Genomic DNA, 24,359 nt, shown 5'->3' on the forward strand with positions numbered 1-24,359 from the left:
CCCCTCTTTTGGGGGGTAATTTGGTGTTCTAATTCACATACAGGTAAGATTTAACAAAATAAAAATCAGTTTAGGAGACTTATTCATTGCAGTTTTATATAACACTTCATGACTATAGTGTCATGCTTGTTTTGAAAAATTATATAACCGACCAAACTCTGTTAAGCCCGAATCCATATCCTGACTTAATATAAGGGTACAGACTTTCTTTTCATTTAAAAGGTTTTGTCAATTACTAGAATTGATTTAAAATAGCATTAGGCATTATGATGGAAGTAAAGTTGAGTTTAAAACTAAACTGCTAAGTCTTTGCAGTACCACAAACAAAAGCTACACATAGATTCCACAACAGTCTTCACTTAGGATTCAAGTGAAGCCTCAGTGTTTCTGTACTGTGGATGTTACCTATCATTAAGAAATTAAAAACATTTTTGTAATCAGAATTTGCACTAGGAATCTTCTCCAATTAACTCATGTTATATAAGCACCTCTATTTTTAATTCTATAGAAATGACATTGTACTTCTAGGTAAGATCACGGAACTCAAATTCTTCAGATCACCATTTAAAATACTATCCGAAGTCTTTATGCATATAGAATCATATAATCATTAAAAAAAAAAAAAAAAAAAACCACATAGGGAAAAAGGACTTCTTTTTTGCTAATGTTTTCTATGATATCTTCAGATTTTTCTGTCCCAAACCAAATCTTAAATGTGAGAAAGGGATGGAACCCCTTTGGTTTTACTGTGAGCAACCCATCACCCTGTAGTGATTTTCCAGCACGTATAACCACACTTCCGCCTTACTAGATAATTCCTACCTGGCAACCCTGCTTACATCGGCTGCTGACGACAGGCACACTGACCTGCAGGTTCTCAGGCAGCTCACTAACTGGCTGCTGCAGAAAGAGTGCCATGAGGAGAAAATAGAGAGCAGGGACATTAGTGTGTTTAGGGAGGAAGGACTGCAGAACTGGGAAACCAGGAAAGTGACAAGCATCCCGGTTAATCTCCCTGACCGTCGATCGCCCGCCAGCGCTCCTGCCCACATTGAATCCTAAGAGGAGAGGAAATGTAACAGTAAGTACAAAGTGAATAATCGACCACCTTGCTGTATTAACAAAGAAAGGAGTCATTCAGTATAGGTGACATTTCTACTCAGAATATTCGTATTAATAAAAGCAATTAGCTATTCCATTGTTGAATTAATCTTCTAGTTACAAGCTGACTGCACGACCTCTGATTTTGGCAAGCCTGTCGATTAGAACACAGGTCTTGAAAACTAGCTGTGACAATCAAGATACAAGAGAGAATATAAATTCCACTCATTAAAAGAAGCACCTCAAATGAGCTCTAACATTTCCCTAAAAAAGAAAGTTAAAATCAAAATAGACCCAAAGTTTAGGGTGCTACAAAAATGTACCTTAAAAAAACTAAAACTGCTGTAATTATATTTGGCATGTAATTATAATGAACTCTATTCAGTTAATATAGGTCATTTGTCCCGAAGATCATGTTAACTTAGTTACCTTTAAATCATCTACAAGTTTTGAGACAAGACAAAATCAATGAGCAAACTAATCTTTCCGCACAACATGATCTGTAATTCTGCTGGGAAGTTGCCCAGCGCTGCTGGGACTGGGACTGTAGACACCGAATCCTTCCCAGAAACACAGCTCTACCAGGAGAGGGTCAGCGCTTGCGGATGTGGCTTATACGGCAGCGGCCTTTCTAGTAACCCTGCTCCTTCCGTTACGAAACTTATCAGGACACAAGTCCAATAGTTAGTTCTTCTGCCTCCCCAAACCTAGCACAGTGCTCAGCACAGAATACATGTGGGCCAGAGTTTCAGTATAAAACTTGTGTGAAGGGCAACCGAATGATGAAGGATTGATTTTTACTCTCGAGCAATCTGTGTTTCAAATAAATACTCATTTTTTTCCTTCCAATTCCTTTTCTCTAGGATGACGTAAGCATGCAACTTGCTATTTAAAATAATAAAAGAGAAATCTGCGTCTAGCTAGCTTTTTAATGATTTCTTCCTAACCGCTTCGTGTGTTGTGAATTAATCTTCTGATGTCATCTAATTAAAGAACTGTATAGCAATTTACTGACCTCTTTCCCACAACTCATTTCTCAAACACAATGAGCATGTGAGTCAGAGATTACTATTATCCTTTCTATAAGAAGGAAAATACGCAGTTTGTTCAGAGTCACAAAACTGAAGAGTACTGGTGCTAGGACTTGAGCTGATGTCTATTTTAGAGCCTGTGAAGTTACATGGTGTCCCCTGGTCTTCTTAATGACACTGCCACATTTCTGAAAGACTGGCTGCATTTTGACACAGGTGATTTTTGCCCACAGTGAATTCTGAATGAAATTACCAGTATAAAAAAGTCTTGAGCTTTAAGAAGTCAGAAGACATAAGTGGTATTTTATACATTAAATAAGAAAATAAATGTTGAATAAACTACAGGTCCTAAATGAAAACCAATACCAGCATTCATTTGCCTTTCTAAATTCTCACACTCTATTTTTCCCTATAATTAGTCTTAAGGAATACTTAATATGTTATTAACAATTACACATTTATGTAGATTCAAGTAACAGCTACGTGAAAGGTATTTTTATAAAAAATTTTTGACAAAAACTGACAAATGTGAATAAAACATTCAAAGACATTAGGTTGCTCATCACATCAAACAGAGAACAGAATCAAATGATAGGATATGTATCTGTATACATACACCTATTTGTGTGTGATCACACAGGTATTCAGGGAAAATTTAATTAAATTGAATCAAATTTAAATTACACTTAAGTTCCTACATTTTGCTTTTAGAACGAGAAGAGCTTTAGAACGAGAAGAGTTTTAGAACAAGAAGAGCAAATGCAATTTGTAAGCAGGTGTAAAAGAAGACAAATTCCAAGGCATGAAGTCAGGTCAGAGATAGAAAAGGCACCTTTTTCTGATATTACAGACAAAAGAACAGGACTAACACTTAGAAGACAGTTACTCGGACACCAGTACTGTCTGGCTCAGGAACTTTATGCATTTAAGAGTCTTACTTTCCTAATTAGAGAAATTAATCCTTAATTTTTATTTATTAGGTTTATTTCATATAAAGTATAACATATCCATAAAGTATATACCTGTCTCCACAATCATAAAGCTCAAAAGAGATGAAGCACGTTAAAGAATTTTGTAAAGCACAATGCGCTATGTGAATCTCAGGGGCTACTACTGTGGTTTTTGGCCTTCGATGGGAAGTAATGCTGTCTATTAGCATTTGAAACTCTCATATTCCACAGAACTCACATTCTGCTCTACCTTCCGTTGCTTGCTCTCCTAGGAGCAATCATTAAGGTCAACAAATGTAAGGTCTTGCTATCAAACTGTTACTAACAATAACATTTGTAGGCTATATCCCACCCTTAGGGTCAATGCAAAATAGTGATCTTTTTAGACCATAAAAACCATGATAACTCAGAATATGTATTTCAAAGCCATCTACTTTTTTGAGAAATCATTTCACCGTGAATTCCCTTCTTCATTACAAAGTTGTTTCAGACATTTTTCAATGTGAAGTAACAGTAAAATAATCTTACGTTGTAAACTTGGTCTTCCTATTATTTTCTTTGATATATGAATCAGATGCAGGCAGCACCTAGGTATTGATGCTTTTACTTTTTTTTTTTTTACAGATAAATTACATATTCAATATGGAGCCCTAATTTTTCCATCCAACAAGAGTAAACAGGTATTCTTGATGCTTATTCCAGAATATAATTATATACAATTTTAAAATGTAATGTTATAAAGACAAATATATTTTAAAAGTATATACTTTAAGAATTTAAAAAATACTGTAAGAAGTGAAAAACTATGGTTTTCAATAAAAACATTACCTTAAATATATATATTCCAAAATAAGAACACTAATTAATATGAATAAAAATATAGCAGCTCAAATGAATCTAACATAGAAAGCTATAATTTTCTAATATTACTTAAATGCTCAGTTCCACACTGAAAATAGCACAGAACTAGCAAGCAGAGAATAAGGAAATTCGGCTGAAACCCTGAGCTTAATTAATCTTTGAGAGGCAATATAACACAACAGTTAAAAGCATGGGCTTTTGATCTAATCAACCTGGATTCAAAGCTGACACTACTAGTTGACAAGTAACTTCACACCTATGGTTGGTTTTCTCATCAGTGTAATGGGTATGATAGAATTTATACCTCAAAGGACGACTGAAAATGAAAATGTTTAGTAACTGGCACAGAACAAGCACTCAAAATACTGATTATTATTAACTGAGTTTGGATGATTTGCTAATTATTTACTTATACATAAGAAAGGGAACTATACAACAAAAAATAAGGAATTCCCTTGAGTTTTTACATCTTTAATATCCTGTCTCTGAGTTGTTTGATTTGCAATTAAAAATGCCAAATTTGAAACTTGCTAAGCTGTTTATTCACATTCATTCATTCATTCAAATTCATGACTCTTAATGGTTGTCAGATGAACTGAAGACTATAAGATTTAAAAACAAAATACAACAGCTTATTTTATAGCAGTTGATGGTAAAAGTCCCATACCTAATACAGTTCCGATCTTATTAGTTAAGACAGAATCTGTCTGCTCCAGCCACCCTCCTCCGCTGAGTCCTTCCTTAAACTTGATGAGAATGGACTGATTACTCAGCAGCACAACAAGAATCCGCATGGCTGCGGTGACTGTGGTGGAGTGTAAGTGTTCTTCCATAAACATCATAATCCAATCAAAGCCCAGTGTCCTGACCAGTTCTTCACAAGCTCTATTTAAAGGGAGATAATTAAGAAGAAGAAAAAAAATAGAATATTAATTTCAAAGTATTAGGATTTCTAATTTAAAAAAATTTAAGTAAGATTAGGTTTTGTTCTCAAGATACTACAAATTGCAAGGTTCAAAAAATTCTATGAAAAGTAGCAATTCTTTCTTTTGTCTACGGGGAATGAACTAGTATTAACTGGTACTATCAATTCTAAAAGATTTTACTTACTGCAAATTAATGCTTGTCTTTTCTTTAGATGTATAAACTAGTTTTAGCAAGATATCTAGAAGTCTGTTCCTCAAAAGTATAAGATTAGCAGATACAAGACCTCCAAACTCTTCTTCAGTTCCTACAATGAAAATATACACATTAAATTACCTTAGTAGATAAATCAGTATAAACTATATTAATACTGTTCCAAGAAATTTCACTGAAAATTGCATCTTTTAGAAAACATTTTCTCCAGGGGCGCCTGGGTGGCTTAGTCGGTTAAGCGTCCGACTTTCGCTTGGGTCATGATCTCGCAGTTCGTGGGTTCGAGCCCCGCGTCGGGCTCTGTGCTGACTGCCAGCTCAGAGCCTGGAGCCTGTTTCAGTCTGTGACTCCCTCTCTCTCTGACCCTCCCCTGCTCACGCTATCTCTCTCTCTCCTAGAAATAAATAAAATATTTAAAAAAAAAAAAAAAAGAAAACATTTTCTCCAAAAATAAATAAACTTAAAAAGATAAATTTAAAAGGGCGCCAGAGTGGCTCAGTCTGTTAAGCATCTGACTTTGGCTCAGGTCACAATCTCTGGGTCCATAGGTTTGAGCCCTGCATCAAGCTTTGTGCTGACAGCTCAGAGCTTGGAGCCTGCTTTGGATTCTATGTCTCCCTCTCTCTGTCCCTCCCCTACTTGAGCACTATCTTTTTTCTCTCTTTCAAAAATAAACTTAAAAAAAAAGAAAAAAAAAACCATTTTCTCTAGGAGTACTTTAGAATCCTGAAAATTCTTCATTTATGTGTGACTTTATCTAAACAAGTAATAAAAGATGGTAAATCCTTTCTTATATTAATATTTCTCCACCAGCAACAGAGGTGAAATTAATCACATGAATAAAAACAACAATCCAAATCCTTAATTTCCAGTTTCATTTTGAAGGATATAAATTTGCCAAATTTAAAAACAAAAAGCAGGAAGCATAAACTATTCTGTAAATGTAATAAAGGAGACTTAGAATTAAATAGAAGAGAGGCAAAGGCACACAAATGTACAAGAGAAACTGGAAAAGCAAGGGAGGGAGACAGAAAGCTTATGGTTTTCAATGGCGATGGTGCAGACTTCTGGGCCCAGCCGGGACACTGATGGGCAATGGGCTGGTAAATCACAATCCCCACACCTTCCTTTATTCCAGAACTGAAGTTTGGGCTAAACTTTAACTGCAATGGTCATATGCTTTTATTTGTTTGGGCAAGAGATGCTTTTTACCTTTAAACAACCTTTTAAAATGCTACTTTTGTGCCTCAATCATTGACTGGTAAGAATGCCTGAAGCTCACCTAGGGAAACTCAAGATTCTCTTCCCTTTTAAGAGGTAAGACTGGTATTTTATAAATTGCTTTGTTGAAAACATATCATATAAACTAAATTGAGAGAAGAATCACTTCCTTTCAATTATTTCAACTATTTCTTTTCAGGAAAATGGTGATCCAACAGAAATGAAAAATTCTCCTTAGATTTAGGTCTAGTTTTCTGTCAGTTTTGCTTCTCTTAATTTTGAAATATAGTTTAAAATAATAAACTCTGAATTTCCAGCTTAACTTGTTTCTACTCCGACTGATGTTTTCTTCCACAGTGCAATACCCTTTTATGCTATTTTATTTTGCACTATTACATCGCTCTTCAGCATTATTCAGGCCATTTTCTCTTTCGTAGGTGTATCCGGAATGCTATATAAACTACTTCAAAGAAAAACTATGGTTTTCATTTTTTGGAACATCCTATTATAATTAATGTAGTCTTCAGTTCATGTCAAATAAACAATAAATGTCCTATACTAAAAAGACCAGCAATGTGCTTCTGACTTTCTCTAATATTTCAAATGGCAATGAAGTGATGAGAATACTAATGAACTTGGCATATCAATAGAAAAAGTTGCTAATTTATACATCTCCACTACTGTACTCTTCTCAAAGGAAATTTTACAGTAGTTGTGCTAACTGAATTCAACAATTAGCAAGAAATATGGAGACTAGAGAAATATTTGTCTCACATCTTTTTATACTTGAAATAAACGTTCTAGGTTTCCAAAGATTTTTAATGTACTTTCAGTAATATCTGTTTACTTGGCTTATATTAATTCAGAGCTAAGAAATAATCTGTGCACATGAAAGAAAAATGTAGTGGTTAAAAAAAGCTTACAATGTTGGTCTGGATTACCTGGGTTCAAATGGAAGTAGTATGATCTCAGGTAAATGTCTTTTATAATTTTTCTAGGCCTCAGTTTCTCCCCTTGGAAAACTAGGATAGCAATAATGCCTATTTCATAGAATTGTTACAGGAATATAAACAGCACTTAAATACTACCTGGTAGACATTAAGCACTCAGTAAGTGTTATCCATTGATTTTATCTTATGCTTCTCATCCACTGCTAATTCGCTTTACCAAAGAAACATCAACATTTTTCCAAATGTTGGCAGTAGACGAATGGTCAGCAGCAGCCTTACATTCTGTTAGGATTTGCAGCAAATCACTCAGCCTCTCAAATCTTGAGTTTCTCTTTTGAAAAACGTGATTACAACCCTTTCTCTTCTTGTTCATGAAGCAGTGGAGAGGCTGTGCACCAGACGGTATAGCCAACATGGAGGAGAACACCTTTGTGAGGCACTGATTCAACAGTGTTTTCCTCCCCTGCCCAGATGGATAGTAGAGTAAGGGAAGTCATTTATGTGACACAATTTTGGAACAATGGAACATTACGGGTAATAATGTAAGTAATGCTGACATATATAAGATGTTGTGAATTTAATTATAAGTCAACCTAAAAGGTCCTTTCAGAGCACATGGCTGCTTAGTGAGAAGAGCATGTGACTCTTGATCTTGGGGTTGTGAGTTCGAGCCCCACGCTCAGTTACGAGGTGACTTAAATTAACTTAAAAATAAATAAAAATAAAAGGTTCCTTCAATGCTTTCCAAACAAATCTATCCTAGAATATGTACCAGGAAAACTATAAAACAAGGTGGGGGGAAATAGCCACCAAACGAAGAAAATATATGAATAAAAAAATGCACTAAATGGAAAAAAAAATGTGGTTGTCATGGGCTCCAAATCCCACAACTTATGAAACTATTTACATTTATATAAAATGATTCTAAAATGTTTTTTCCCCTAAGTGACTACTAAATCTTTAATAGGAAAACAAAAATAGTAGTTATAAACATATAATTCACACTAGCAAGTATCTGTATTTCTAAAGAAATGTATGTAATTTTAAAAAGTCAATTAATGCTCAAAAATCACAGAGTTGAGGCTCCTAGGTGGCTCAATCAACTAAGCATCTGACTCTTGTTTTCAGCTCAGGTCACGATCTCACATTTCATGAGTTCAAGACCTGCATCCAGCTCTGTGCTGACAGCATGGAGCCTGCTTGGGATCCTCTCTTCTCCTCTCATTCTGCCTTTTCCCTGCACTCTCTTATAATAAATAAAACAACTTAAAAAAAAAAAGTCACACAGAATTGTGTTTGCTATTTAAAGGAACACTGCTATGAATCCTATAAGAATATGAAAGATTTAATTAATGTATTCTATTTTTAAGTTTGTTTTTACAATGATTTGCCAACTCTATATGTTATGCTATGCTCACCAAGTGTAGCTACCATCTGTCACCACACAACACTATTACAATACCACTGACTATATTTCCTTATGCTGTACTTTTCACCTCTGTGACTTTTCTTTTTTTACTACTTTAAGAGTTTGTTTTTAATTCATGTATAATTAATATACAGTGTTATGTTAGTTTCAGATGTACAATGATTCAACATTTTTACACGTTTCTCAGTGCTTATCAAGGTACGTGTGCCCTTCATCCCTGTTATTTTCCCATCTCTCCACCCACCTCCAGGAAAGATTTTAGTTTTAAAGTAAAATCCACACCCTATTAAATTCCATAGGTGATTTTATACTTCTGCATATTGTACAGGTTTAAGATAAATACAACTGTGAAAGACCATAAAAAGCAATCTAATGAGAAAATATAATAGCATCACATGTAATAGTAAATTGTGCCAGAAAACAGGGCATGGTAATTAGTTTTCAAGCTCCAGACTTGGCTCACCAGTATCAAGCTTCTCTTCATTGTTTATTTCCATAACTACAAATTTCTCACAAACTGCAAACGTTGGTAAAGTAGAAGAAATAAACTGGCCAAACCTTTAAATATAAGAAAAAAAAGTTACAGATTTTAGGTTTCTCTCTGCCCAAACAAACAAAAATATAAATAAAACACAAAGAAATGAAAAAATAGTGCTCCCTGTTTTACCTAATCTCTTACAGACTTTGAGGCGACCGCATTTGGATTACTTCCCCTAGGACTATCGCAGTTAACATTATATGTTACAATGTTTTAAAATAGGGAAAAATATATTTCCCCAGAAATATGAGTCCTTTAAGGTACTAACCCTTAATGCACTTTGAGAACCAAGTAGTATGATCCAAATTAAAATGTCCTAAAATAAATAAATAAAACAAAATGTCCTAATATTATCTATACAGATCCACTGTAGCATAGTAGTTAAGAACTTGGGTTTTAGAAACACAGGTAATGTTAAAATCCTAGCTCTATCAGTTTTTAATCTTGTTATTTGAGGCAAGTAGCTTAACTTCCCTGGGTTTTAATTTCTTAATCTGTAAGGTAGAGAAAAATAAAAAACTTGATAGGTTCCAAGGATAATTTAACAAAGTGATTGTTACAGTTCTGGAATAGAACTATTTAAATCTAGATTTAAATAAATGTTGTTAAACAGCAATAAACAATAATCTCCAAAATAATTTTTAAACTCCAGTTTTAAATCTGTTGCCAAGTTACAAAATTGTCTTCAAGGTAAATGAATATAAAAGTGAGTGATTTACATGCTACACAAAGTAGAGGTTAGTCTACTGGGGATACTCTAATCAGTCACTCTGATTTTACCTGTGATAACTTGGTTGATTCCATGAAAATGGTCAAATTGAGTTTAAGCAGTTCTCTACTTGGAAAATACTTTGGTTAGGCAGCTTTTTCCCATTTTTGTCTAAGATGGGAATTACCATGTGGAGAGTGAAACCTCTCATTAGCAGCAAAATAATACAGCATATAAAAGGTTTAAACATACAAAAATAAAATATCACCATCTGTTTGGGTGATAGAAAATAAATATATAAAATAGATGGCATGCCTACTACAGGGTGTGTGTGTGTGTATGTGTGTGTGTGCGCGCGCACACACGCACGCACATGTGCACATACACTTGAGAAGTAGCAGGGCTTGGGGAAGATGTACCAAGAGTTCCTATACTGAACACTTTTATGTCCATGACAAAATGTCATTGGGCTCTGTCCTACCTAATTTCTCATTCACTAGTGACAATACCTGGTTTTGCTTTATAAAGGCAAGATAATATTTTTTATGCCTTACAAATATCTTGAATGTTAACATTACAGGTATCATACAGGCATGAGAACCAATTTCGTTTCATTCATTTTAGTCTCACTGGTACTTTTAGTTAATAAACAGACAGATATAGAAGTTGTCACTACCTGAGCAGATCATTGCTGTTGGGAAAACCTTGCAGTAAGAAGCTCAGCACATTACTAATAGCAGCAATGGTGGGCTGGGATAAAGACATGTCCCGAAGAGTCAGGAGCAACTTGGGGATGAGCTGGAATTCCCTCATTAACTTGGCATTCTTGGAAGCTTCACTATAAAAGAAAGAAGATTTTATATAGTCTGTGCTTATCATCTCTTCAATAACTGAACAATAAACTACACAGATATTAACTAATACCTGGACTCAGTGAGAAGTTCAATAAAGTGTTCAAATAAGGAAAGATGAAGTTCATATGGTGCATGGAGCCAAACCTACAATAAAAAGAAAGAATTGTGGTACATGTAGGGCTAAAAAACACCCAAATTGACTATCCAACAAACATAAATGCAGCACACAGCACTTATTTCACTTATATAATTAACTGACTATAACCACTTTATAAATTTTTATTTGGTGAAGCCCTATAAAATTGCTTGTATAGAAGACTTATGATTCTGTTCATAAAGGAATAATTGCTATGGAAATTACCCTCCTAAACAACTGGAAAGGCAAGTTCTATAGAAAGCTTATCTGGAAATCAGTGACTGAGTATTATTACTGAATACGGAACACAACGTACAGAAAAGAATGAATACTGAATGCTGTAAATTGAAGACAAAGACTGAGTGACTGAAATCTCATGTGCAGTCCAAAAACTGGAAATAACCACTGCAGAATAGTACACCAAACAATTCCTGGAACTTAACAAAGGTCTGAGACTAGTTTTTACTCCCACCAAAGAGTGCATAGACTTCACAATACATAGGGAATTGGGTAGAGGCCTTAGAAGTGACAAACTGAGTATTAGTCAGTGCCAGGCTAAAGGTTACTCTAAGTCCACCCTAACAAATCCTAAAAGCATGCATCAAAAAGATAACTACAATGCCAGAGCAAAGTTCAATACTTTTATAAGGGAATACAACAAAATCTAGCAGTTAACAATGTAAAATTTAGCATACAATAAAAAATTACAAAGTATGCAAAGAAAAAAGAAAATATGACATATAAGTAGGAGAAAAATCAATTATTACATATAGCTCAGAAATGACAGATGTTAGAATTATGAGAATTATTTTAAAAATCTGTTAAAAATTTTTAAATATTAGAAGTATACTCCAAGGGCACCTGGGTTGCCTAGTTAAGGCTCTGACTCCTGATTTCGTGATCTTGTGGCTCGTGGGTTCCAGCACGTCAGACTGTACACTGACAGGGGGGAGCCTGCTTGGGGTTCTCTTTCTCTCCCCCTCTCTCTGCCCCTCCCCTGCTCTTGCTCACTCTCAAAATAAATCAATAAACTTTAAAAAAATAAATTAAAAATATGTTCCATATGCTAAAGAATGCCACCAAAAATATGAACATGAGGAGGAGAAACAGAAAATACCTAAAGATGCAAAATGAACTTCTACAGATGAAAGCAAATATTTAAAATAAAGAATATACTGGATGAAACTAACAGCAGATTGGACATTGCAGAAAATAATTCAGTGAGGTTGAAGGCACTACTCAAAATCGAGCATGAGAAAAAGAATGAAAAAGAAATTACTAGATAGAGCATTAGGGACTTGATAGAAAATATCAAGCAATCTATCACATACGTAATTAGAGTCCAGAAAAGGTAGCAGGGAGGGGGGGGCACCAGGTAGTATAGCTGGAAAAATAATGGCTAAAAATTTTCTAATTTGATAAAAATGGCAAACACAGATCTTAAAGTCAACAGATTCCAAGCAGAAGAAACATAAAAAAGACAATGGAATGACTGACATCTTTAAGGTATAAAAATAATTTTGAAAAGTTTATTGAATTCTATTCTATGCAAAAATACCCTTCAAAAAAGAAAAAATACTTTGAATGGAGAATTTAAGGCACTATGAAAAATGTTAAAGGAAGCTCTTCATTTAGAAGCATTATATAAGATGGAAATCTGAATCTACACAAAGGAATAAAAATGCTATGGATATTATATATGTAAGTCATTACGTGTAAAAGAATTTTTAAATGCCTTTAAAAGATAACTATTTAAGCAAAAATAATATAGAAAGTATTGTGGAGATCATAAAGATACAGAAGTAAAAACAGTGGACAATAATAGCACAAAGGACAGAATGGAAGAAATGGAAGTATGTCTTTGTAAGGTTTTTACACTTGAGGTAAAGTGGTATAATAGACTCTGAAGACAGACTGAATCGTTACAGAGGTCTATTATAAATTCTAGATCAACCACTAAAAAAGAAAACGCCTGTATTCTATCACCAGCATTTTACTTTTATCTGTCAAATGCTGTAAAAATAGGATGGATTAAGTATTTATAGACGATTATGGCTTGCAGTAATTAGGAAAGCTACATGATGCCATAAAGTGTGCAAGTAATTTAAAATGAAGCCAAAACTTGTCAAGCAGCTAAATTTCTGATGTTTATATTAACATATTTTAATCAGGTACTTAAAATTAATGATAACCCATGATTTAAATGTTATCAGTTACTGGACGAAAACAAATCCGGGCTTGATTAAGTAGGTCTCCCTATCACTACCATAATTCTCTTTGCATACCTTTCTCTAGTGCTTTCACAAGTTTCTAATGGTCTATTTATTTGCTCTCTTCTTCTAATAGACCTAATGCCTGGAGGCAAGGACTATGTCTTTTATTTTCACATCACTAGCACCTAACAAAATGCCCTGGCTCAAAATCCTCAGTAGGTATTTTCTAAAGGAATGGGAGGTTTGTGTATTACAATTTTAAATATCGGGTTGAGAAATGTATACTTTACTGTCTTGGAAGGGAAATCACTGGAAGTTTCTGAAAAATAGGATTGTGCCTCATAGAATGAGGTCAAAAGATCTATGGATAGGTTGAGGAAAGGGGGAAAGATGTGATAGTTATCCTAGTAGATAAGAGGAGTTGATTACAGCTTAGACTAGTCAAAGTAGAAACAAAAAGGTCAACTACATGAAATGTGGAAGTGCAGTCTACAGGACTTAATTTCAGACGCTTATAAACAGGGAAGAAGAAGAAAGCTGATTTTTCAATTTCAAGCCTCAATGATTAGGGAAATGGTGATGTTATTAATAGAAACAGAAGTGAGAAGGAAGAACTAATTTGGGGAAGGATGGTAAGTTAAGTTTAGGTGTTGCTGGGACATAAAAACCAAAATGTTGAGCAAGAGATCAGAAATAAGTACGGAAATTAGATGTCAAGCTAGAGATTCAGATTCGGGCCTCAACTCTGTAGGAGGCTATGGATGGGATGGGGTAAGAACCTAATGGAAAGAAAAGGATAAAAAGAGAAAGACAGTGGGCACTCTTAGGTAAAATAATGAAAACTCTAGGGCCAGAAAATTATGGGGAAAGCAGCAAGAAAGATACAGGAGCCAGGATAGTGATGCCTGAGGGTGAGCAAGAGAGCCGAGTGCTGTGAAAAGAGGAGACACTGCATCATCTGCTCCGGAGCTATGGGTACTGAAGATGGAGTATGGGGCCAGGCTGCTAATACACTTCCAAATAAAGTTTCAGGAAAGCATCAGGGCACACAGCCTGTTTGTCAGGGATTTAAAATAACTGACAAGACAGAGCTACAATACTTATGAGGAAGAAGAGCTCTGGCCTAGACATTACAGCTAGCAGACATTAACTACTAGGCACCTCTCTGGGTGGTAGGGATACAGATGGAGACATGATCTCTCTACACAGGAAGACCACAGCCCCACGGGGGAGATATATATAGATATAAAGTATACAGTGTGTACGTGTATGTATGTGTATGTGTATATAATATACACATACATATATAAACATACACATATATATATATAAAGTATACAGTGACAAGTACCCAAGTGTTGCAGATGAGAAGTTAAATGGAGAAGAGATATGTGAGAATAAGTGGTGCCTTAACTGAGGTAAAGTTTCTGTCCGCTTCATTTGATGAAAATATGCCTAATGCCAAAGGCAGCAGCAAATTAGCTATAGTGTATATGTGCATTACACAATTTCATTTCCACACTATTGGTAAACCTAGAATATCCTTGGGGAGAAGAAACCCCATCACTAACCTATTTTGACTAACGACATTAACATGAGCTTCATAAAATTATAGAAGTTAAACACGTCCTAGAGACAAAATTGTTTAACAGTTCACTCTATCAACATACAGAGTAAGAAATGGGTTCACTGACTATATATTACCAGTTAGTATTCATGTACATACTTCGAAATCACAGAGTAGATCCTGGAAGGCAGTTGAATTTGGAATAATGGAGGTCTCATGTCCACTATCAACAGTTCCCACCAAGGAAAATGTTAGATGGAGAATGTGGCTGTTAAGGAGGGAACGTTTCTTCTTAAGTAGCATTGCCAGCAACTAAAAGGAAGCAATACCAAACGCCCATTGATCAGTCATCACATATGTAAACACATCACATATATAAACACACACACGAAACCTCTATGTAACGCAATTCCTGAGAGTTCTAAGCGGATTTCTATATTATTATGACAACATAACATTAGAGAAATCTAAAAAGAAGGGTAAATCCCATCACTATCATTATAATAACTACTTTTACATCTACTTTTACCCTTTTAATTCATATATATTTAAATTGTTGCCATCATGTGCATATATTTTTTTCTTTCTCCCCATAATGTTTTATAAAAGGATTTTTCTTTTGCAACATAGCCTTTATGATGACAACTAAAAAATTTTTTTGTTTAATGTTTATTATTTTGAGAGAGAGAGAGAGAGAGAGCCAGGGAGGAGCAGAGAGAGAGAGGGAGACAGAACAGAAAGCAGGCTCTAGGATCCAAGCTGTCAGCACAGAGCCCGACGTGGGGCCCGAACCCACAGACAGTGAGATCTGACCTATGCCAAAGTTGGATTCTTAACCAACTGAGTCACCCAAGTGCCCTTATGATTACAATTTTAAAAATGTGAGGAGCTTACATGGCTCAGTTGGTTAAGTGTCCAACTTCAGAACAGGTCAGATCTCACTCTTTGTGACTTTGAGCCCCAAAATCTGGCTGTCTGCTGTCAGCACAGAGCCTACTTCCCATCCTCTGTCCCCCTTCTCTCTCTGCACCTCTCTGTTCATGCTCTCTCTCTCTCAAAATAAACATTAAAAAAATTAAAAAAAAAAAGCGGTTGAATAATATGCTCTGGAATGGTTATAGAATTATATTCTCATACTAAATGTTCTAACATTTAGATGGTCTGTATATTTTCATGGTGAGTGATGCCCCAACAATAATTTTCAAAGTTCTGCAAAATAAAACACTTAACAAAATAGTGTGATTAAATCTACGGAAAACAGTTTATTCACTACTAATGAACTACCGGCTACAGTTAGAAAAGGCATTTGTACTTCATCTGCACTAGAGGGATTTAATCTTGCTCCAAATACTTGTTACTTTTCTGACAAATCACTTTCTGCCTAAACCTAGTAGATTGTGAATATATGAGCACTGCACAGTTTTAATCCCACATGGGTATGCAGGACATTATGTAGTGGCTCTCACATCCCCTAGGTAAGTAGGGGCGGTAAAAGATTACCAGGTACGGAAGGGAGAGACAAGGAACCCAGGGAAATCTCTAGATCTGTCACCGATCTGGCAGTCTCCAAAGCAGGTGGCAGTTCAACCCTATTTTTTCTACTCCTGTTTCCACAGAGGAAAATAACTCCAAACTAGCAAATGTATGAAATATATCAAAGCTCTACTGAGATAACACAGACTAATTCAAGAGTTTAGGAAGTGAGATTTGATGAGAAAGGACAAAAAGCTTGAGCCAAAATAAACAATTCATATTCTCACTCAAAATATATTAGTTTTACTAGAAACTGCTGACTTTTAAAGTTTATTTGGATGAAATCATTCTTTAAGAGTTTGAAAAAAATAGGAGTAATGAAAATTGAGAAGATTTTTTTTTTTTTTTCCAATGCAGAGTAAAGAAAAGGCAAAGCTTTATGGTTACAAACCTGGTAGCCTTTGATTCTTTCCATTTCTTTGCTGGCTAGTGGGTTACTCTTGACCACACAAACCAGGGCCTTGACTGCTGCATAGAGCCCTTCCACATCAGAAGCCATGGCCACCAGGCCCAGGATGGCTGCAGCTCCACCAATGTACTGCAAAGTAGTGGCAACAGGCTTAGGGACAAATGTTCTTACTCCTGATTAAAAGACAGTGAAAAATAATTAAATTCCCCATGTAAACAAGAACTGAATAATTCATCTTAAGAAGTATTTAATTAATTTTAAATTATACTTAAAAGTAAATAAACACCTCTATCCTAAAATGAAAATTCTAAAAACAACTCCAAGGTAGGATGTGGAAGGTAATAAATGCTAATATCTATACTCTCAGAGACGAAGTGGGAGTAAAAGAGTGAGTAGAGAAGGGCTGGGTTTGAGAGCAAGCCCAAAAGTTTTGACTGCGTAGCTTCAGGCATTATATAGAAAAAGTACGGAGGCCTTGGGAACACATTTCTGGGGTGAGTGAGAATGCCTTACTAGGTACTGCTGGGGAATAAACCTGGGGAGGGCAGCAGCACTTTAACTCACAACTGGGGAATGGGATGCAGGTGCTGTCCAGGCAAGGACAAGCATTCCCAAGAGAAGCCAAGCCAGGCACCTCACTGACCACCACTACAAGCTCTCCTAGTCTGAGTGCAGCAGTGACCCCAGGAGAGCATAGTCATGTGGAAACAAAGGACTAGAACTAAGTACATGTCAACTAACCAAAATTTGCATCTATATTCCTGACCTTGTTTTTACAAAAAGGAATTGTTTGAATGTTGTTTGGCTACTAATCAAAATTGAGTTTTCCAAAAATTAAACGAATAGGTGTTTTATACTTCTAGGTGTTTTGCGATATGCATAATACTTGCAATATTATGGCACAAAATTTTGAAAACTACCTTCTAAGATAATTAGGACCAGTATTACTAGTTTACAGATTAGAAGCTGAAGTCTAAAGAACTCAGATGTGTGGTGTAATGCTACAGAGTGATGGAACAGGAGCTAGAACCTCAGTCTTTGAACTCTTCACTCCCCGCTCTTTCTACTATACCACGTGCTGCTATATTTTTGCAAAGACATGACACAGGCTCAGTAAATACTTGTATTGAATAAAAAAAAAACCACCACGTGCCTTAGCATAAAGGAAACTGCTTTATCATGCAATATAGTTAAAGAAGAAAACCAAAATTAAGATACAATCTGACTCACCCAAGTATCCAATCAGAGTAGCCCCAACTGTCCGTGCAGGCCCATTAAGATGTCCTGCTGAATTGTGTATCAACTTCACAGGAGTGGCGTTCTCATGAGAGGAAATGCCTAACTGAAGAATAAAGGAAAAAGAAAGAAATGTAACTATAGAAGAACAGTCTGAACATTTTATTGGAAAAGAAAAAAAAACCCCGATCTGTAACACATCGTTCCTTTCTCTCCTTATCAGAATACTAAAGGCATGGGCATTCATTTTTTTTTTTTTAATGTATGAGCTCTTCCAATGGGTCGAAACACACAGAAAGTAAGTTAAATACAATCTGATGAGATAAAGATGGTGAGGGGGACTTGGAAACAGTTTCAAGGGTCTTTCTGAATGAAACCGTCATTGCTTAAAAGTTCTTATCATTTGCTGCTTCACAGTATTTCATATCAGGGAACATAATATTAGCTTTACTTCAATTCCAAGTAAATGACACATAAATTATTCAAGTGTTTACAGATAAAACATGCCTACAGAAAGGATATGTTAAGTTCTGCACGTGTACACACTCATACACACAATGCACTTTCAAAGCAAAAACAGTCTTAAGACTTTAGTTCTACTGTTACCTGTAGAACTAAATTAATATACAGTTCATGTTCCTTGGAAGATGGTACATGTATTTACAGACAAATGACTGCACCAGAGTTGTCAATACTTACCGTTCCCCAATCCTTTCCTTCCAGTCTCGTGATCTCCTCCCCCCTGGACTTTGCCTACTCTAAGCAGCCAAAACCCTTTGCCAACCACCCTGATGACGCCCACCTCACTAGACCCACTGGTCATCAGTCCTCAGTCCTAGTCTTTCGTTGTTAGAGCAAAAAACCTCGGAGTTATCCTGGTCTCCCTTCAGTCTATTCTCAATAGAGGTCATAGTCACCCTGGCTAAAAAGTCAATTACAACATTTCATTCCTTAGCTCTGGAACCCTATAATGCTTCCCATGCCACTTACTTAGGGCCAACGCCTTTTCCACTGCCTATAAACCCTGAAGAGTCTAGAGCCCATTACCTCTTTGAGTTCCTCTCCTCCCACCCGGTTTTCTCTCATATGCTCTAGTGGCACCTGCCTCTGTGGCAGGCATGCACCCTCCTCAGGGCTTTAGCACTTGTACTGCTGGGATGACCCCAGCCCCCCAGATCATGCCTATATGTTCATGACTTGCTGCCTCACCTCTCTCGAGTCTCCTTCAATTTCACTTTCACCATGAGGCCTCTTGATTATATTATAAAAAAGTGATTATAAGCTGATCACTTTTTCCTTCATTTTTTCGCAGAGCACTCCTCATCTTCTAACATATCCTATGATGAGGTTATTTCTTTAATTATTATCATTTGTCTCTCCACTATTATGTAAGAACCACAAAGGCAGAGATTTTCTCTGCATCTACTGCTATGACCTAAACCAAGCGGTACCTGGCACATAGGAGGTTATAGTCTTAAAAGTAGCAATTGTTTTCTTTAGTTATCTGCAGTTCAATTTCTTAACTGCCAAGGATTCATATAAACCATTCACGTAGAAGGAAATTCTCACTTTTCCAAACGAAGCTAATTATCTAGGTATATGTTCTAGTTTAAGCCCAAAGCCAAGTAAAACAGCTATAAATGATATAAGAAAGGCACTGTTTTTGGGGACTACTCATACTTGGGGGTACGTGTAACAAAGCTCTGAAATGTTGTTTCTGGGAAAAGCAGCCACAGCTTACCAGGAGGTCATTCTGCTTACCTGCTTGGCGATGGCTTTGCTGTCCAACTTGTTGTACACTTTCCGGATTCTTGCCACCGTTAGGGAAGACACAGAGAGTGCATAGAGGCCAAACGATACTTTTTCTTCCGGTACTAATGACACAGGGGATGGGACTACACCTTCAGACTTTGTGTCTTTACCTTCAAAAGACAAATGATCCTTTTCAAAATTGTCAGTATTTCTCCTATCCAAACACAAATTTATTCTAACTATTTTTAAATGGGTAGAGTTGAGAATCTTTTTTTTAAGTTTATTTGTTTTGAGAGAGAGACAGAGACAGAGATAGAGATAGCACGAGTTGAGAAGGAGCAGAGAGAGAAATGGGGAGAGAGAATCCCATGCAGACTCCATGCGGTCACCACAGAGTCTGATACAGGTCTTGAACTCATGAACCTAAGCTGAAATCAAGAGTCAGATGCTTAACCAACTGAGTCACCCAAGTGCCCCCAAAATCTTTTAAAGTGGAACAAAGGAACTAAATTTCAAAACTATTCTATTTAATTTTTCAGCTCTTCATTTAATAGAGAAAATCACTTAGTCATAGACCTTTACATTCCAGGTTTTATTCTTAAAATGTGCTTTACAAATAGCATAATGTAAAAGAGTTTTAACTGTTATCAAATCACAAAACATTTCCCCAAGGATCAAAGGAGAAAGAGAATGTACATGAGTGGAAGCCCCCCCCCCGCCGACAAGAGTGCTCAGATAGGCCTCCCTATCTCCAAACAGCGTAGCAGGGGAGTTAAGAATACAAGTTTCGTGTTGGGATGAGCACTGGGTGTTATATGGAAACCAACTTGACAATAAACTAAAAAAAAAAAAAAAAAGAATACAAGTTTCAGACCTAGGTGGCTTAAGTTTGAGTCACTCTGCTTTATCACTTAAAAGATGCATGACAGACACATCTCTGTGCTTCAGTCTCCTCATCTGTAGAATGGGGATTATAAAAAGACTACACAAGTCCCAAAGTTTTGAGGAGATGAACAAACATACGAAGGGCTCCAGAACAACTACGTGTATTAACTTATTTGCACATATTGAGTGCTCAGTTAACTATCCTTAGATGCTCTCTGAATCAAGTACGTGAGTGACAGACAAATTACCTAGCACAGGATTTTTATCACTCACTACACTTGTCCTAACTCTTCTGAGAGCTTCAGGAGAACAAGAACAAGAGGATGGAGGACATCACTCGGAAAGAGTATCAGAGGAATTACAGCTTAGTATCGGTTCCTCTGACTCTACCTTTCTTTCGGGACAAAGGACACTAAGAACTGGACTGTAGGAGTAAAGGAATGAGGAAAACTGGTATTAACTGGTCTAACCTAAAAAAAATTATGTGTGTGTGTTTTCTAGAAGCAGCTTTTCTCCTTTTTTGTTTTTTTTTTAATGTTTTATTTATTTCTAGGAGAGAGAGACAGCGTGAGCAGGGGAGGGTCAGGGAGAGAGGGAGATACAGACTCTGAAACAGGCTCCAGGCTCCGAGCTGGCAGTCAGCACAGAGCCCGACGCGGGGCTCGAACCCACAAACTGTGAGGTCATGACCTGAGCCGAAGTCGGACGCTTAACCAAATGAGCTACCCAGGCGCCCCACTTTTTCCCTTCTTTTAACCAGAGTAGATACACTTTAAAATGCTTTATATAGTAAGAGAAATTATAGACAGAGAAGGCGGCTGTGGTTAGACTCTTAGAGGGTATGTACATCTTGGAGCCAATCAGACAAATCAGAAAATCAGTGATGGGGCATGAAGACAAAAATCCAGACAGAACAGCATGATCAGTGGAGGAGAGCATTTGGAATAGGAGTGAGTGCTCAGCACTATCACACTGAAGAAAAGTGAAGGAGAAGGCGTTTTTAAGATAAACCTAATGTAGAACCGTATATATACCCTATATGCAAACCTGTACGTACATGTGTACATGCACTTATTAATGTATCTACATGGCAGGAGGTAAGTTTTATACAACTTTAAGAATAAAGAATAAGTTACTCACACGGCATACATACGGCCTGAAAGCTTCCAACGTAATTTGGTCCCAGTTCATAAATGGTAGTAACATTTGAAGGAGGTAAAACTTCTTCCAAAAAATGCGTGGGTCCCAGGCGCCAAACCAGGGAAGCAATCTGGCGCTGAGCAGGGGGAGTGCCAACATACGCATAGACCGTGCTGACCACCGGTGGGTTTGCAGAACCCGAACCCCCAGGAGTACTGTGAACATAATGCAGCTGTAAGAAGAGTGAAGGCAACATGTGAGATAGTACAAAAAGAGCCCCGCTTTCATCAGGAAAAGAGCCACTTTTTGTGTACCGTTTCCATATCCCAAGGTCATCCAACTTTACACATGTACAAAAGAGGCTGGGTTGAGAAGTAAGAGGAAGGCCAAGATTCTGGAACCTGACGTGGAAGAAGGAAACCTGTTATTACCCAACTCTCAGATATAAACTGAAGGGCAACATCAAATAGAGGGTTACTGTTACTATCTGAGTGGTTTCCATATCAAATTAATGATGCCTCCGGTGAAATTTTTGGGTTGATATAAAAATACAGCTTCCCAACTATGGAATTCAAGTAGTCTTGAAATTAGCTGGGTTACCTTCAGTCTGACTCTGTCAAATAAAGTAATTCATGAAGAATGTTTTATAATGGGTAAAGTGCTATAGAAGTTAGAAAAATTAAGTCTATTACATAATTTATACACACACATTTTAATCTCAATGTAAAATACATCCTCACATTAGTGTTTACTGACAAGTTGCCAAAATTATCATTCAATTCATTTCATAATAAATACATAATTAGAGTATTAGATAATGAAATCAAATTGTTTCTTGTGGCATAGGCAGCTTTCTATCATTTGACAGTATGAAGGACGTTTCTGTTGATTGTTTTGTTCTAACACTGTCCTAGTTTCAGATCACATCTATCATTCCATATATTAAGAATAGTTCCCAGTGATGTTAACAGCATGAGCATGAAGACCAACATGTGGCCTAAAGTTGGTTTCACAGGACTGCTAACTTCTAACAGGCACAGTGATGATGACGATGTAAATAAATCAATGAAAAATCTCCTGCCTCTCAATTCCAGAAGCTGAAGACATTTTTATCTTAAATACTACTAAAAATAGCAAAGAAGCAACCTACCTGAGAATCTACAAGCCCATTTCAAATGCGATCATGTGTACAAAGGAAAAATTACTATTCCCACAGAATGCATTTTTGGGTTTATCATATTGTAACGCAATGTCACAATAAGATATCATTAACGAAGGAAATGTATTCATGGAAAGCTACCGATTTCACTGCTTTTTAAACTTTAATTCACACAAAAGCACAAACTTTGCTTTTGCTGCTTCTTTCAAGTAGTAATCACTATAAAAACAGATATTATTTTTTAGAAGCTAAAGTGTGATTTCAACAGCTTGCTAGCTCAGTTCTATTGAAAGTAAGTAACAGCATTCATCCTGATACAAAAAAGGAACTTATACTCTTCATTGGTTATTTCAACTCTCTTACCTCTCTTCTGAATATTATGGTATATCTATACCTAGAGTAATACTTACATACTCATTCATTCAGCAAACAGTAATGGAACACCTACTACGTATTATCACAGGACTAATCTGGGTGATCTGAGAACAAAGAAGACTAGAAACAATTCCAGCTCAAGGAATATAGAGTCTACCGGAATGCATGATAGCAATGAAGTGACAAAACTGTATGTTCTTAAGATATTTGGACATCAAATGGTTCTTCTGTTGTGAAAAATCACAGAAAAACACCCACCCATAAACTATCCAGTAAAGCAGGTTAAAACTTACAAGCACAAGTCTGCTTACCTTCACAGTGTTAACAAGCTGTCCATCAATATAGAGGGCTGCAGTACTGTTTTTCAGCATGCCTTTGCTCATCACCAAAACCAGATGATGCCACTGCCCCTCAACTATAAGTTCCCCACATCGGAAGCGGGCACAGCATGGGAGAATCTCATAAAAAGAAGATTCTTCACTAAAATCATCAACTAAAATAAAGAGGAAAAAGAAATAAAAAACTCAACATCCTCATTCTAACAATTATTCACATTTAGATTTTGGCTTTATGTTCACATACAATGATGATGTAAATGAAAATACCCTATCAATTCAACAGCTTTATCTGTAAGAAGAAGCAGGGGCACCTGGGTGGCTTGGTGAAGTATCGAACTTCGATCAGGTCATGATCTGGTAGTTCGTGGGTCCAAGCTCTGTGCTGACAGCTCAGAGCCTAGAGTCTGCTTCAGATTCTGTGTCTCCCTCTCTCTCTCTGCTCCTCTCCTATCCCCCCATACACACACTCTTTCTCTCAAAAATAAACATAAAAAATAAAAAAATAAAAGATCTGCAGGAAGAAGTAAACCCTGATATATATTTTGCTTTCTTCTGCTCAAGATAGTTATAATTAAAGTTATAATCGATGATGAAATAAATGAAACAGATAATAAAGTTACAGGAGACAACAAAAAGAGACTAATTGATTATTATCTGTCATGGTCTGTTATAAAAGGTCATTTTAAATTCTCATTTGCTATGCATTTGATTATAGCACTGGCTAGAAAGTTAAAAATTTTACTCCTGCTATATGCTCTGCTCACTGATACAAGAGGCCAACTGTTTGTTCTCGGTTTGTGGCTGTACTGCTCTGTCTCCTGCCTGATGACAGCTA

The 24,359-nt window shown here is 36.3% G+C and overlaps 1 protein-coding gene across 4 annotated transcripts in view; it reads right to left on the reverse strand.

Moving 5' to 3' along the window:
• Window positions 1-24,359, reverse strand: part of WDFY3 (WD repeat and FYVE domain containing 3) — a 240,653-nt gene that overhangs the window by 75,294 nt on the left and 141,000 nt on the right. For 3 of the 4 annotated variants that reach the window (XM_039217080.1, XM_039217079.1, XM_039217077.1), the window contains 12 exons: window positions 23,498-23,679; window positions 21,653-21,884; window positions 19,637-19,797; window positions 17,870-17,981; window positions 16,622-16,812; window positions 14,857-15,009; window positions 10,852-10,925; window positions 10,604-10,765; window positions 9,144-9,238; window positions 5,054-5,174; window positions 4,611-4,828; window positions 823-1,058 (listed from right to left, as the gene is read on the reverse strand). In XM_039217080.1, coding sequence (XP_039073011.1) covers window positions 823-1,058; window positions 4,611-4,828; window positions 5,054-5,174; window positions 9,144-9,238; window positions 10,604-10,765; window positions 10,852-10,925; window positions 14,857-15,009; window positions 16,622-16,812; window positions 17,870-17,981; window positions 19,637-19,797; window positions 21,653-21,884; window positions 23,498-23,679 — 1,937 coding nt within the window. The remainder of the gene's footprint in view (window positions 1-822; window positions 1,059-4,610; window positions 4,829-5,053; window positions 5,175-9,143; window positions 9,239-10,603; window positions 10,766-10,851; window positions 10,926-14,856; window positions 15,010-16,621; window positions 16,813-17,869; window positions 17,982-19,636; window positions 19,798-21,652; window positions 21,885-23,497; window positions 23,680-24,359) is intronic. The other variant, XM_039217078.1, reaches the window with a different exon arrangement.

This window comes from Hyaena hyaena, unplaced genomic scaffold, assembly GCF_003009895.1.
Source record: "Hyaena hyaena isolate Hyena2069 unplaced genomic scaffold, ASM300989v1 scaffold_664, whole genome shotgun sequence".
In the NCBI taxonomy this organism is placed as follows: Eukaryota; Metazoa; Chordata; class Mammalia; order Carnivora; family Hyaenidae; genus Hyaena; species Hyaena hyaena.